General features: G+C 47.4%; 1 protein-coding gene across 2 annotated transcripts in view; it reads left to right on the top strand.

The window, feature by feature from the left end:
• Positions 1 to 276: 276 nt before the first annotated feature.
• The window catches only part of Tmtc1 (transmembrane O-mannosyltransferase targeting cadherins 1), a 214,994-nt gene continuing 200,435 nt past the window's right edge, over positions 277 to 14,835 (top strand). For both annotated transcript variants that reach the window (XM_021190284.2, XM_021190283.1), the window contains exon 1: positions 277 to 697. In XM_021190284.2, the coding sequence (XP_021045943.1) occupies positions 399 to 697 (299 nt within the window). In that variant the 5' untranslated portion in view covers positions 277 to 398. The remainder of the gene's footprint in view (positions 698 to 14,835) is intronic.

Below are 14,835 nucleotides of genomic sequence, written 5' to 3'. Positions count from 1 at the left end.
GATCTGGGAAAGCAGTTGGGCGTACCCGGTGGGACCCTGGGTGGCCTTCCCGCGTGTCCCCCTCAATCCCTGAGGCGACCCGCTAAACCTGCGCGCTCTGGCCGTCCGGGAAGCAGCGCCAGCGGGTAGAGGCCAGGTGTTGGGGACCTCAGGTCCCAGGATCCAGGAGGCGGAGGCGCGCAAGCGGGCATGCGCAGAGTGGGCGGAGGCGGCGGCGATGGCCCGGGGAGGCGGGGGGATCGCTGTTTATTTGCAGCTGGGCCACCGCGGCGGCAGAGCACCGGGCGCCCGGGCGGGGACAGTGGGCGCGCGATGCCTGAGCCAAGCAGGCCGCCGCGCGCCCGGGTCCCGGCCGGGGAGGATGCGCGCCGCGCGGGAGCGGCCGTGCGGGTGGTGCGATGCTGGTGACCCGCGGGGACCGCGGCGGCGGGGAGCGCGCGCCCTCGCGGCGCCCGCGCTGCGGGCTGGTTCCAGCGGGGGCCGCGGCGCTGCTAGCTGGGGCCAGCTGCCTTTGCTACGGCCGCTCGCTGCGGGGCGAGTTTGTGCACGACGATGTGTGGGCGATCGTGAACAACCCCGACGTGCGGCCCGGGACCCCACTGCGCTGGGCCATCTTCGCTAACGACTTCTGGGGCAAGGGCCTGGCGGACAGCACCAGCCACAAGTCCTATCGGCCACTGTGCGTGCTGTCCTTCAGGTGAGCCTGTGCGTCCTGGGGTCTAGACACCTGTCCCTGGAGAAGGGATGGTATGGCTGGGACACTTCTGACAGGTCCCTCGATACCTCCTCTAGGTTGTTCTCCCCTTTCAGCTAGGTTCTCTCAGTTCTACCCCTGGTCTTCTAGTCATCTGCCAGATCTTCCTGGATTTATCTCCTGTTCTGCCTGCTCAGCCTGGTCCTCTAGGTTCTACGCTTGCTCCTCTGCCCTGCTCCGTTTTCCAATCTCTGCCCCAGGTCCTCTGGGCTCTATGCTTAGCGCTCCTGATTCTATCTTAAGTGTTCTCTTCTAGACTCTGGGTCCTCCAGGGTCTGTCCCAGGCCCTCACGACTCTAGTATTCTGTCAGCGCAGCCCCAGATTTTCTCTGAACGAGGTTCTCTCCGCTCTGCCCCGAGACCTCGTCGCTCTGGCTGGGTTCTCTCGGGTCGGACTCTGATCCTATTGCTCCAGGCTCAGTCCTGAATCCACCTGGCTCTGCCTCTGGTCCTTACCTGGGACAGCTTCAGGTCCTCAAGGCTTTGCTCGGGTCCTGAAGCACTACATCGTTTTCTTCTGGCTCTGTTTTGGGTTCTCTCCGCTACTCAGGGAGATCTCTGCTCTGCCCCGTATTTTCCCATCTAAACCTAGGTTCTCCCGCGCTTCCTGGCTGCGGAGTTGGGACCGAGTTCTGCCTGCTACGTCCCCGGGGCTTCAGGGATGGCAGACGTGACTTCTCGCTGGAGCTTTTCCTACCCGCGATTAGCGGGTTCCAGAGGGTGGCGGTGCTCCAAGTTATCAGCTTCTCCAGGGAGGTTGTACTGCTGGGCAGATGAGGAATAAAGGGGACCGGATCAGAACTAAGATGCTCCTGGAGCTGCTAGGCTGTGGGTGTTCCAGACAGGAGCTAGGGAGAGGTGTCAGGCACCCTACTCTGAGCACCCAGCTTTGCGTACTGGGATGCCAATAGCCTCCCTAACCCGGGCATCTCCAGCCCCAGCCTCTGCATCCGCGGTGCTGCACCCAGCCTCCGGGACCCACACTGAGAACGTGCAAGGTGGAGGGGCGCAGAAAGCCCCTTCCCCAGCTCCGGAACCATGACTCAGCATTTCTGGTGTGAAGTAGTGAATCCGGACCGAGAGTACGCATTTGTAGGGTGGTGTATCTGCTTGAATCCTGGGGGAAAGGACGGGTTGGAACCAAACCGCTGAGCTCCATTCAGTGTAACTTGGCTCCGCGTTTGAGCTGGTGTGCGTGCAGGACACAGCAGTTCACAGGGTATTAGCTCCGTATTAACTCGTTTTCAAATCTTTGTCATAGGAGCCATAGTTTATGGCACTGATCTCTGGGGACAGCTGGCAAAATAACAGCGTGAGCCTTCAGGCCCAGGGCTTTGGCGAGAGAAGGAAAACCTGCAGTTGGCTTTCACGTAATTCTTTCAAATAAACTAATGTTTTAAAGACTGCGAGAAAATGACACGTCTGACTCCCAAGGAGATGTTTTATAAACATTTATCTTTGGAAAGTTGTGTTAGTTTTTATCCCAAAGATAGCCTTAGCTGCAGAGTTTCTCAGCTCTTTTAATTTCCCAAGTGCTTAAAAAAAAAATCATAAAACTAGGAACGCTTCTTTTTACACTGGATGGACATGGATGATAGGCGTTTTCATGGAGTGGGTGAAGCTGTTGATTAATCTGAAGGTGTATAAGCTCACTGCACTCCACATGCGGACTTTTTACAGCCCTGGGGCCTGCTCTGGTCCCTGGCCTGAGAACAGTTTCCATTTAAAGTGCCAGGGTTGAATGCCTGCTGGAGGACGGGCATAATAAGTGTAAGGTGCTGGCTGTCCAAGTGTTTTTAATAGTTCCTAATAGGAACTCTGCCAAGCCAGAGGAGGAAGGGTTATGTAGCAGCTCCACCTTTTATCACTAGCTTGACTTCATCGCTCCTGCCCCCACCCTGGGGAGAGGGTGGGGATAGTGAAGGGGTTGGGGAATGAACAGGGCTGGCAGAATGGGGGAAAGGAAGGATGTGCAACCTCTTTTTGGTGCAATTGTCTAAGACTGTTGCTCTTTGGTTTTGGGGTTTTGTTGTTTTTTGGTTGTTTGCTTTCTTTCTTTCTTTCTTTCTTTTTCAACTGGTCACAAGCTAGGGTCATCTAGGAAGAGGGAAACTCAGTTGAGAAAAGGATGCTCCCATCAGATTGGTTGGTAGGTAAGCCTGTGTGGGCATTTCCTGATTAATGATTGATGTGGGAGGGCCCAGCCCACTGTGAGTGGTGTCATTCCTGGACTGAGCAAACCAGTAAGCATGTTCCTCCATCTTGGTTCCTGCCTTGACTTCCCTAAATGATGGGACTGTGGTCCAGATGTACACATAAAGGTAAATAAGCCTTTCTCTCCCTAGGTAGATAGATATTGTGTGTGCGCGCATGTGTGTTGTGTTTATCACAGCAATAGAAAGCAAATAGAGACCCAGAGAACTCTTCCCCCTGGTTTTCTTAATGGGCCAATTGAGCTGTGAGTCTACAGAGCACAGGGAATAGTTACCTCATCTGGAAGAGAAAGCAGAGCAGTCCCCTCTGCTCCTTCGGTCACTTTCAGTTAGAATGGCCAACTCATCTATAGTAAATGAGGTGTGCCCCATGTTCCAGTGCAGCCGCAAGAAGCTCAAGGTCCTTGAAGACTTCAGACACTTTTAATACGTTTTTTTCTTTCTTTTCTTTTACCTTCTTCTTCGTTGTTGTTTGTTTCTTGAGATATGCTCTCACTCCATAGCTCGGACTGGCTTGGGATTCACTATGTAGTCCAGGCTAGCTCTTTATTGATCATAGTCCTGCCTCAGCCTCCTAAATGCTGAGATTACACATTCAGTGAGCCACCACACCTAGTTAGATCTGCATTACTTGAACTGGCAGGAAGGGATGGAAAACTACTTTATTTGGTATGAATCAAGCATTGGCCTATGTCCTGGTTAGTTTTTATGTCAACTTGAAACAAGTTAGAGTTATCTGTGAGGGAGATGACTTTGAGAAAAGGCCTCCTTAGTATCCGGCAGTAGGCAAGCCTGAAAGGCATTTTCTTAATCAGTGATTGATGGTGGAATATGCAGCCCATTCGTGGGTGTTTCCACCTCTGGGCTGAGTGGTCCTGGGTGCTAGGAAAGTAACATTTCTATGAGATACCCCACCCCCTAAATGTCATCAGCATTTGAATACATTTTTTTTTATCTTGGTGTATATTTAGTTCTCTGCAGTTTTATGACAGGCATCAATTTCTGAGATTCCACTACAGTTACAATGCCTAGAGCACTTCCATCTTGTGGACCCTATACTTCCTCATTGTAGCCATGCACCTAAGATCTAACACCTAATCAATAAAACTCCCACTTGAACCATGACGACCACCAATTCTCCATCTCTATAGTTTTATCATAGCAAAATTGTTTCATACATACTTTATTGAGGTTGCCTCCCCCCTTCTCTTTTTCTCTTTCTCTCAGCATTTCTTTGGAGCCTTATTCAGATGTTTGTGTGCAATGAAGAGTTAATTCCTTTTCACTTCTGAGTGGTATTCCACTGTATAGATGTCCTGTAGTTTATCCACTTTCTCTGTTTTTGTACCTTATATTTTTGTTCTCATAGAACCCCAAAGCAAAATTTAAAAAAGTTTCTTAGTAAAAGTAAGTTTTTATCCTCGATACATTGACTGTGTGTCACATACTGCATGGGAGATAGTAACCCCCTTAAGAACAAACATAATTGAGCTGGAGAGATGGCTCAGCAGTTAGGAGCTCTGACTGCTCTTCTAGAGGTCCTGAGTTCAATACCCAGCAACCACATAGTGGTTCACAACCATCCAATGCCCTCTTCTGGTGTCTCTAAAGATAGCTACAGGTACTCATATAAATAAAATAAGTTAATAAACCCTTAAAAAAAAAAGAACAAACATAATCAAGTGATATATAATTCTTTTGTCTGGACAAATGCTCTGTATGAAGAATAACAGTGGTACCTGTTTAGAAAACAGCCTGATCATGTTTCTCACATAAAGGGTTAAGTTGACTGAGGAAAAGTTTACCAGATCGTGACAGTTTCAAGGACCAGAGCAGGGAAGCAAGGTGTGACAGGATTGTACTCTTCACTTTAGCCATCAACATTGAGACTGTTTCTAGAATGCCCTTCCCAGGATGGCTCTGCGCTAGGGCTGGCCCCAGGAGACATTTCTGAGGCATTTCACACCTCATTTACTGTAGAAGAGTTGGCCACTCTAGGTGACAGTGACCAAAGGAGTGCAGTGGCCATGATCAGGCAGAGAAGGCTAGTGCAAGTTTTCAGGCTGTGGGGTCTCGTGCAGATTGAACAGGAAGTGCTGACTACTCCTGGAGGTGACATCACTAGCTCAGGTGACTTACAGGCCTGCAGACTCCCTCAGCTCAGTTGCTGAGGATGCCAGTGCGGATGTGAGTGGCAAGAGTGGAAGAGCCAGGCACCGTATTCTGGCTTGTGGTGTCTGTGGTGCTAGCTCATCAGCCTTCGTGCCCAGGCTTCTCAAAGGCTCCTGGGCAAGGATGTGCAGGAATATTTTTAAACGGAAGTAAAGGAGAAACAAAGCGTGTTTCCCTTCTCCGCAGACCTCACACACTTCTGATTCTGCTTCTGTTTTTAATCCTTAATTTCTTTTTTATTGGTGTTTATTCAGTGTACATAACTGGGGTCGGAGGTCTTCACACAGACTGTTTTCACTCAAGTGTATCCTGTACTGACACTGTATCCAGCCCATATCCTCCCCTCCTCCCCTTTGTCCTAGCTGCCCCTCCTGTCAGTCCCTTACCTCTTCTCTGGGCTCACCTGCATGCCGTGTGTGTGTGTGTGTGTGTGTGTGTGTGTGTGTGTGTGTGTGTGTGTGATCGATCTATAAACTCCAAGTTCCACCTGTGAGAGGAAACATCTGATAGTTGACTTTTCTGGTCTGCAGTTGCATCCATTTTCCTGTGAAGGACATAATGTCATTCCCCACCCTGGTCACTACCTCTGAAATCAGGAGGGATGCATTAAACTTTTCTGTAGATACTGAACTGACAGAACCGAAGGCCACAGTGCCCATAATGCCCCTTGAAAATTGCTTTGATTGATTTAAAAGGTACTTAGTGTTTTCATTTTATCCTCTTGGGAAGAAGTTCCTGTGGAAATTTCCATTCAGTCAGTGAATGGAACCTGCCTGAAGAGCCCGTAGTCTTCAGCACTGAAGATGGGGAAGCTAAGGCCAATTACAGGACCTTAAACTCATGGTTTTTCTTTCCATGTTTAGGCTATTAGATCATTGTTTGCTATAAAGTTTTACTGAATGCTCCGGATACTAACATAAATCATAAGAGTGAAGTGGGTGGTTTAAATGTCAGAGCTAAAAAAAAAAATAGAATATGTTAATATGTGTGCTGTGGGGACCTGCAATGCTTTAATGCCTGATAATGACAGATTTTACCAGTAGTTTGCATCTTAGTAGCCATAGCATTCTGCCAACTCTGAGAATGTGCAAGCATTAAATATCATCACCTACACCCAAGAACCGTGAAATGTTCATCTGTGTCTACTCCTACTGATCTGACCTCTTTGGGGTCTCGTTGTCAGGCAGTCTGTCTCTGCAGGGGTGACAACTGCTCTCTGTCCTATTCTAGACAATAAGTGAAGATGGCCTGGGATGTTTGATTAAGGTACCCAGGGTGGGTGTTCTCTGATGGAGACACAGACAAGTAAAAAAAAAAAAAAAGGATTGAAGGCAGTAAAAACTCTAGTGGGGCAGGAGGGAAATGACATTAGAGAACAAACAAAACCACAAAACCATCCTGCCCTGAAGTCATGAGAGTGGAAGAGCTGGTCCAGCCCCTCTGTCTGTAGCACTTGGGAGAGCAGGCCCTGTACGTTGCTTGGGCAGCACAATAGTTGACCCTGCTGAAGTGAGCTTCGGTGAGCTTGCCCCCTATGGCATGAAAGCAGGAGAGCTGGCTCCATCCCTTGCCAGCTGTGGTGTTGGGTGAACTAGCCAGGGCAGTGCTGGAGAGCTCACCCTGGTGGTGTGGATTCAGGAAAGCTGGTGGGCTGACCAACTCAGCTGCCACCTAGCCCCCAATCCAGGGCTTTGAGCTGGCCTACCCCATCTGTTAAGGACTAAAGCATGTAAAAGAGCTGGTCCTGTAGATCCAAAGCTGCAGGATCTTCATGACACAAGACAGCAGCAACAGGATATCTTAGAGGATCCAGGATTGATGGTGTAGCAGGAGCCAGAGGTCTCAAACCAGACCCATGGCTCATTGCGATGAACATTTGCAAGTGAAGATGTGTTGACAAAGGGTATTTGGGGACACACTGTTACACATTACAGCTTCCACAAGGAGACTTCATTTTTCTTCGAAGAGGAGGTTGCAAGGGTGGAGAGCAGGTGCGAAAGGACAGGGAGATGAGTGGGATTGGGGTGCATGATGTGAAATTCACAAAGAACCAATTAAAAAAAATAAACCCCCAAACTTTGAAATTTTCTATACTACAAAAAAAGCCCTGGAGATAGAGACTGTGATCGTGTCTCAAAGTGAAATGAGACCTCAGTCTGGTTGTATAGGAAGCCAGGAGCAGAGTACTAGACTGGAGGGTGGAGAAGGGGTTTACAAGTTTGTCCCCAAAGCAAATCAGGGAATGCCTTCAAACGTAGTCTGTTTTTATTGACAAATATCCTTCTATTTCCTTTGCAGCCACACTCTTACTTTCTCCAGATTTGAGTGTAGTCATTCCTCTTCATGAGGACTGAGGAATGTTTGCTCACGCCAAAGGAATGGCAGTGTGTCTCTCACTGATAAGATGTGGCTTCAGCCTGAAAAGTCCTGGACTCCACCCTGTGGTCCAAGCTGTCATCTCCACCCAGCACCCTGGAGCCCTTGTTCCTTTACAGAGCAGACTGCTGCTGAGGGCCTCTGCAGTGGGCTGTCTTCTCCTAGAAAGCCCTTCCCCATGCTGGGTAGGGCCAGCTTTCTCTGTGCCTTCAGTGTCTGCTCAGACATCACTCTGTCACAGAGGCATGCCTAGGACTCCGGATCTGCACACTCTCCCTGTTTTCACTTGCACTTTCTTACACTGATCTGTTAGTCACCTTTTCAGCACTGTGACAGAATATGTGATGTTAGTTTAAGAGAGGATGAAAAGGAGGGAGGGAGGGAAGGAGGCAGCGAGGGAGGTACGTTATATTTTAGCTCACAGTTCTAGTGTATGGTTGCCTGGCTCCATGGTTTCTGGGCCTGGTGAAGCAGAGCATCATCATAGCAGAAGGGTATAACAGAGCAGAGCTGTCACCTCATGCAGCAGGAAACAGAATGAGACAGAGGAGAGTACAGGGGCCAGATGCAGCTCCCAAGAGCCCCCTGCCCTGTGACCTATTTCTCCAGCTAGACTCCATCTTCCTTTAACACTTGCAAATTACTAGTCCAACACTGGACAGTCCCTGCTTAGGTCAGAGCCCTCATGGCATGAACACGTCTCATTCACCATTCACCCTTTCCCCCAGGGTAGCACTGGTTTGATCCACCTTCTAGGAACCAAACACTCAACCCATGGACCATCTGAAAGACTGCCCTCATCCAAACCCTCCATACCCCGACTGCTGACGTCATTTTTGTTCCTGGTTTCAGTGTTCTGAGAGCTGTCTATAACACGTAGAGCTTTGCCTGACTTGCAGAGCTAAAAAATTAAAGGTGGAACTGTGCTCTACATGGGAAGCCTGCTTGGTTTCTGTCTTAAAAAAAATTGTGTGTGTGTGTGTTTGTCTGTCTGTCTGTCTGTCTGTCTACATATGTACTGGAGTACAGAACCTGTAGAGGTTGTCAGATATCTTTGGAGCTGGAGTGATGGATGAATTGTGAGTTGCCTGAAGGGAACCAAACTCAGGTCCTCTGGAAAAGCAGCGAGTGCTCTTAACCACTGGGTCCTCTCTCCAGCCCAGTTTTCTGTCTTAATTTACCTTTTTTCTTGTTCTCTCAAAGAGAAAAGTGAAGGAAGGAGGGATTCCCTTAGATATTGCAGAGGATCCCTGTGAACCACAGATCAAGGGCAACTTTGACTGTTGTTAAAGGAGGATTGTGACTCTCAGTTATAATATGGAGAGAACGGCCATCTTTAGTCTGGCGCCATTCACCCTTTCCCCCAGGGTAGCACTGAAGCATAAATAGCTGCAGAGTGCATGTCACATGTTCAAGGCTGGAGGGAAAACCCAGAATGAGGTTCCATCCCCTTCTTCTTTTGGGTGATTAAGATCTATTCATGCCAATGTCCTGCTTTCTACAAAGTCACCATATGAAACACCGGGACCTCAAAGTCTTGTCAAGTGTACTAGCCTGGGCTACATCTCCCTTTACTTTACCCCAGGCTATGACTTCCTTTGCTCTAATACATCCATCTATATTTGTTCTGGTCTTTTTGGTTTAGGTTACTTCAGAGAAACCTTCCTTGGGATTTCTCAATGTGAGGAATTTCATATTCACAGGGACTAATAGGTTTGCCACACCTGAGGAGCAGGTAACTCAGTGTAGGCCTTACGCTCCAGATGGAGCTGGTGGTGCTAAAAATGTAATGATTAGGAGGAGGTTGGGCTTTGAGCTATGTACTATCAGCTCTGCCTCTCATTTGAAGAGGGGGAAGGGACTTCAGATTGAGTGTCAATCAAATGGACCAAATAATGAAGCCCTAGTAAAACCCTGAGCCCCGAGTTTGCTCACGCTTCCCTCGTAGATTCTGCCACCCTAGTGCCCAGAGCCGGGTGCATCTTGAGGCCTGGCAAGTGTGTGTCTAGGACTCTCCAGGCCTCCTGACAGGCAAAGCTGGCTCCCCTTGGCCCCGAGTTGTTTGTTTGTTTGTTTTAATCAAACTCCTATAGTTTAGCAATTTCCTTAATAATCCTTAAATGCAAGGTGTTCTAGAGTATTGGAGGACCAGGGAAAGTTGGGGGAAGCCTCCATTTTATAGGTAGCTGGTCAAAGCTCAGGTGCTTTGGGGATAAAACCTCCAACTCAGATATTTGAGTCAGGAGGCCCAGCAGGACTCTGCCTAACTTAGGTTATTACTTAACTAGAATTGCAGTGTATCCAGGTGTGCTAGAAAACACATGGTTTCCAAAGAAAGTAAATGCAAAATTAACAGCTCAGTTACAGGTGTTACTAAGATAGGTGGCAAAATTAACAGCTCAGTTACAACTGTAACGAAGATATGTGGCATTAAGTTCTAGTTACTTGCTGAGTTTCTCTTAACAGGTTTCTTGAACATGTTTTCCTGTGTGGTCACCAGGCTCCCCACCCCCAACCCCTCACACACACATACACACTGTTTCCCTCCCTCTAATGTCATTCCCTTTAGTCTGTCATTACTTAGAGTGCCAAGGAGACAATAATGGTGGTTGGCACCTTTCCCGGGGAGTAGCTTTGTCATAGTGAAGATGAGAGGACTGAGCTCTGTTCAGTTGCATACTTCGTTTCTTCAGATGAAGTAATGATTTGTTGGTTTGTCTCTAGAAGTAGAGGTAATGCGGAAGAGATACAGAATGATTGATGGCCTGTGGGATTTGCCTTACAGGGAAAATAAGCTGAACCAGATGTTATCTATTGATTGAATGATATAAGATGACCATTGAAACCATTCTCAAGCATTTGAGAGCCACAGAACAGCTTGAGGTGGGGAACACCAGACATAGATGGGTGTGTTCAGTGTGGCTTGCTGAGCTGTGAGCACCCAGGAAAAATATCAGAAATGACAAAAGAGTAGCACAGAAGATAGGATGGTTGCCTTGCAGGCATGAGGACCTGAGTTCAATCATCCAGAACCCCCCCCCCTTTTTTTTTCAAAAGGCTAGACTTAGTAGTAATACTATGCTTACTAACCCAATACTAGGGAGGCAGAGAGACAGGTGGATTCCTGAGGCTGCTGGTTGGCAAGCTTAGTCCATTTGGTGATCTGTCTCAAGGTGAATAGCACCTGGGAAATGACAGCCGAGGTTCTTCTTCAAATGCACATGCATGCATATCTCTGTATACATGCGCACATGCACAAAAGAAATGATAAAGGGCTACACTTACATCTACCCCCTCCTTTCCTGGCTGAGTTGTTTTTTTTTTGTTTTGTTTTTATTTTTTAAAGAATGCTTACCACTGGGCACACTGACTTTTCTGCTGAGCTTGCTGGCCCTGTGTGCATTCCACTGAACTTTGAGACCCATGTCTCATAGCTCTGCTAATCCCCTGCCTGGGTGCAGATCTCAGGCTTCACCCCAGATATGCTTTCAACTACCTTGGGATGGGTTGGGAGCAGGGAGTCATAGCTGAAGGTCACAGGAAGAAGTTTGGTGATCACTGGTACCCCATGAGGCCTGTGTCTAGGAAGACGAATATCACTTTGTCCTTGGTACAGTGTAGCTCATATCCAAGGCATTTCCAGCTGTCTGTGCGCCTAGCCTCTGTTCCACTACAGTTCTCCTGAGAGGAAAGAGTCAGGTAGCTTTCCTTTCACCGAGGCACTAGAGTGATGCCATTGATGGGACAAGACAGAGTGGAGAAGCTGTGAGCCGGTTCCTTTCTGCAAGCTGACTGTGACAGAGCTACTTTGGATAGGGGCTTTCAGATGTTAGTGAAGGGACCCTTGGCTACAGAAGTTTGAATGCCAAACAGGAACATTCGTGACAGGCAGCAGAAACAACTCTGGTGTCAGAGGACTTGGTCTACCTCAGGGTTATGGGTGTGGGCAGGCACTCATGCCAAGGGAACTGAGTGAGGTTCAGAGGGTGATTCTATGTACCAGGGAAATCCCAGGGGTGTGTGGGTGTGTGTGTGTGTGTGTGTGTGTGTGAGAGAGAGAGAGAGAGAGAGAGAGAGAGAGAGAGAGAGTGTGAGTGTATGTGTATGGGACTCTATATGTATGTGAGAGAGCATGTGAATATGTGTGTGTGAGTGTGTGTGTGTGCGTGTGTGTGTGAGAATGTATGTGAGTATGTATGTGTGAGAATGTGTGTGAGAATGTGTATGTATATGAGAGAGTGTGTGTGTTTGTGTGCATGTGTTTGTATATGAGAGTATATGTGTGAGTGTGTATAAATGTGTGTATGTGTGTGTGATTGTATGTGTGTGTGAGAGAGTGTGAGTGTGTGTGTTACTGTGAGAGAGAATGTGGGAGTATGTACGTGTGTGTGAGTGAGAGAGTGTGTGCATGAGTGTGAATGTGTGTGAGTGTGAATGTGTATGAGTGTTTGAATGTATGTGAATGTGTGTGTAAGTATGTGTGTGTGAGTATGTGTGTGTATGAGTGAGGTGGGGGGAGGGCACAGGAGTAGACTGGAGCTACCACTGTGGAAAGTCTCCCCTCCGGTCCAGTTTTCAGACCTGGCTCACTCATGGCTTTGGAACATTCAGACTTAAGTTCAGGGGCTCTGAGATGGACTCATGTCTTTCAGCACAAGTCTCTCTTTCTAGAATGCATCCTGATTAAGTCTTGCCTTTCTTCCTCACCTCAACCAGACTATATTCTCTAAAGAATTCGGAAAGAGAGCGAGAGTTTACCCAAAGCTCCTGGCTATGAGAGAGAGAGGTGAAGAGCTGGCCTCCTTTCTGCCCTTGCTCTCCTTCGATGTCAGATTATTTGACCTGACTTCTCCTGGGACCTGATATGGTTGTCCTGGAGAACACCCAGTCTGATTGCTTTGAGTTCACACCCTGCTCTCCTGATCAGATCCACAGGAAGATATTGAGGTTCAGAAGGGGAAGGGGGATTTCAGTCAGAGATGCCTGTTAAGGTTATTTGAGAAAAAAAAAATCCTACTGCCTGTCCTAGTTCTAAATGAGAAATAAAGCCCAAGCCAAATAAAATGAGGCATTCTTAGAGCTGAAAGGGAAAGATGGGCTTTTCCTGCTTCCAGTGTAATTTAAATTCATTTGTTTATTCAACAGACTTCTTTTAGAATCTATTGTGTGCTGAATGCGGTGGATTTCAGTGATGGAGAGAAATTAGCTTCTTAAATCTCTGAAAAACTGCTCATAACTCCTGAAGACAATTATCAGTGAGTTTTAGAAACTTGGTTGAGCACCATCATGGAGGTATTCCCGGGATGGCCTGGAGGCTGAGACACTGCTCTGGCTAGATGGTGTCAAGGGACTGTCACCAGACTCTTGTGGGCAGTTTGGGTCACCCAGGCACCTGTATCTCATTTTAGATGTTGGAGTTCTATTGAGGTATCGAACCCATAGAATGTATACGTAGTATAAAAGAGACTTATCAGGTTGTGTTACATGGTAGGAGCTTGGTGACAATGGCTACCTACATGCTGGAGAAGCTGAGAAGCCTGTTGCTGTTTGGTCCACAAAGCTAGATGCCAGGACAGTCCCCATCCTGTGGTGAGATCTGGAAGATCCCCATATCCTCATTGGAAGACCAAAGAAGCTAGGATGTCAGCCAAGGACACACTCAGGGAGCAGCAGTGGCTGGCAGGCCGTGCGTCATTCTCCTTGGATCTCTGTGTCTTCTGCACTCTTTTGGACAAGTGACACCCACTTTGAGCATGGGTATCTCCCCTCAACCCTTTCAGGAAGTTGACATAGACAGGCCCATAGTTCTGTCCCCTAAGTGACACTACATCCCATGGAGCTGGTGATCCAGACAGATCATCACACTTCAATGCTACTTGAGCTGACACCTTCTTGATGTTCCTCCACAGGTTGAAACCTCAGCTTCTGGAGGTGTCAGCTGACTGCATAACTGAGGGACTGAGCTTATGTTTCTTTGGCACATAGTACTTAACACTTATTTGTAGGAACACAGTAATACCTTCTTCTCTAGGAATACATTCTGTTTTTAAACAATAGTCATTCTACCTATATTTTCATTTCCCATTTGTGATTCTCAATAGAGACCCAAGAAATAATCTACTGTCTTCTTGACTACAAGAAAAATCCTGTGCCATGGTAAGTGAGTGGCTTTCATTAGGACTGGTGGAGACGCCAATTGTGAACATTCATCTTAATGAAACAGGTACCCAAATGTTCCCCTGTAGCACAACCAACCTGAACTTGCCAAGTCTTCTAATATTGTGAGATAAATTAGAAATATTTGTATGCAGACAATTGCTCTAAAATTCTTTTGACAGATGAACAGTATCTTAAAACAGCATATTAAAAGGTATAAAGGTGAAATGAAACTGTACTTAGGAGAAATCTGGGAGATTCTGTTTCTGGTGTAGTTAGGGCTTGCTTTCCCCTCAGATAAACATGTTATGACATGATAAACTGGAGTTCTGTGGTTCCTTGTCTCTCTGTGGGTGATTCGTTCTGCTTTTGTGGCTGAAGAGTGTTAACTTTTTGCAGTTGAGGTTAACAACCCCCTCTGGGCCACAGTATGTGTATAATCATTGTATTAGTCAGGGTTCTCTAGAGTCACAGAACTTACAGATAGTCTCTATGTAGTAAAGGAATTTATTGATGACTTATAGTCTGCAGTCCAAATCCCAACAATGGTTCAGTAGTAGCTGTGAATGGAAGTCCAAGGATCTAGCAGTCGCTGAGTCCCACACCGCAAGAAGGCNAAAGAGCGAGAGCCNGACTCCCTTCTTCCAATGTNCTTATATGGTCCCCAGCAGAAGGTGTAGCCCAGATTAAAGGTGTGTGCCACCACACCTTTAATCCCAGATGATCTTGGACTCGGAGATCTCCCTGCCTTAATCTTCTGGATTCAATCACCACTGTGTCTCAAGATCTCCATACCAAGATCCAGATCAGAAACTTCTATCTCCCAGCCTCCAGATTAGGTTCACTGGTGAGCCTTCCAATTCTGGATTGTAGTTCATTTCAAATATAGTCAAGTTGACAACCAGGAATAGCCACTACAATCGTCCTAATCTGGATGCGAGTCTTTTGTTGTTTTTAGCATCCAGCATAGCTTTGACAGGAGCACTTGTGGCCACTTTGGATCTCAGTCAGTCTCCCAGTGTATTTTTCTCCTCTCAGCAGACATTTTTGTAATCTTTGTAAATGTGGATTCTGTAGTTTCATTTGAGCTGTTAGTAATGACATTAGGCAAGCAGAGCTAACACTCTGACAGGTACTGGAGGTCTCAGTCCAGTAGGACATTGA

The sequence above is a fragment of the Mus pahari genome, chromosome 2 (genome assembly GCF_900095145.1).
Source record: "Mus pahari chromosome 2, PAHARI_EIJ_v1.1, whole genome shotgun sequence".
NCBI classification, from domain to species: Eukaryota; Metazoa; Chordata; class Mammalia; order Rodentia; family Muridae; genus Mus; species Mus pahari.
Note: the sequence above shows the minus strand (reverse complement) of the source record. Positions and strands in the feature narration are given on the sequence as shown.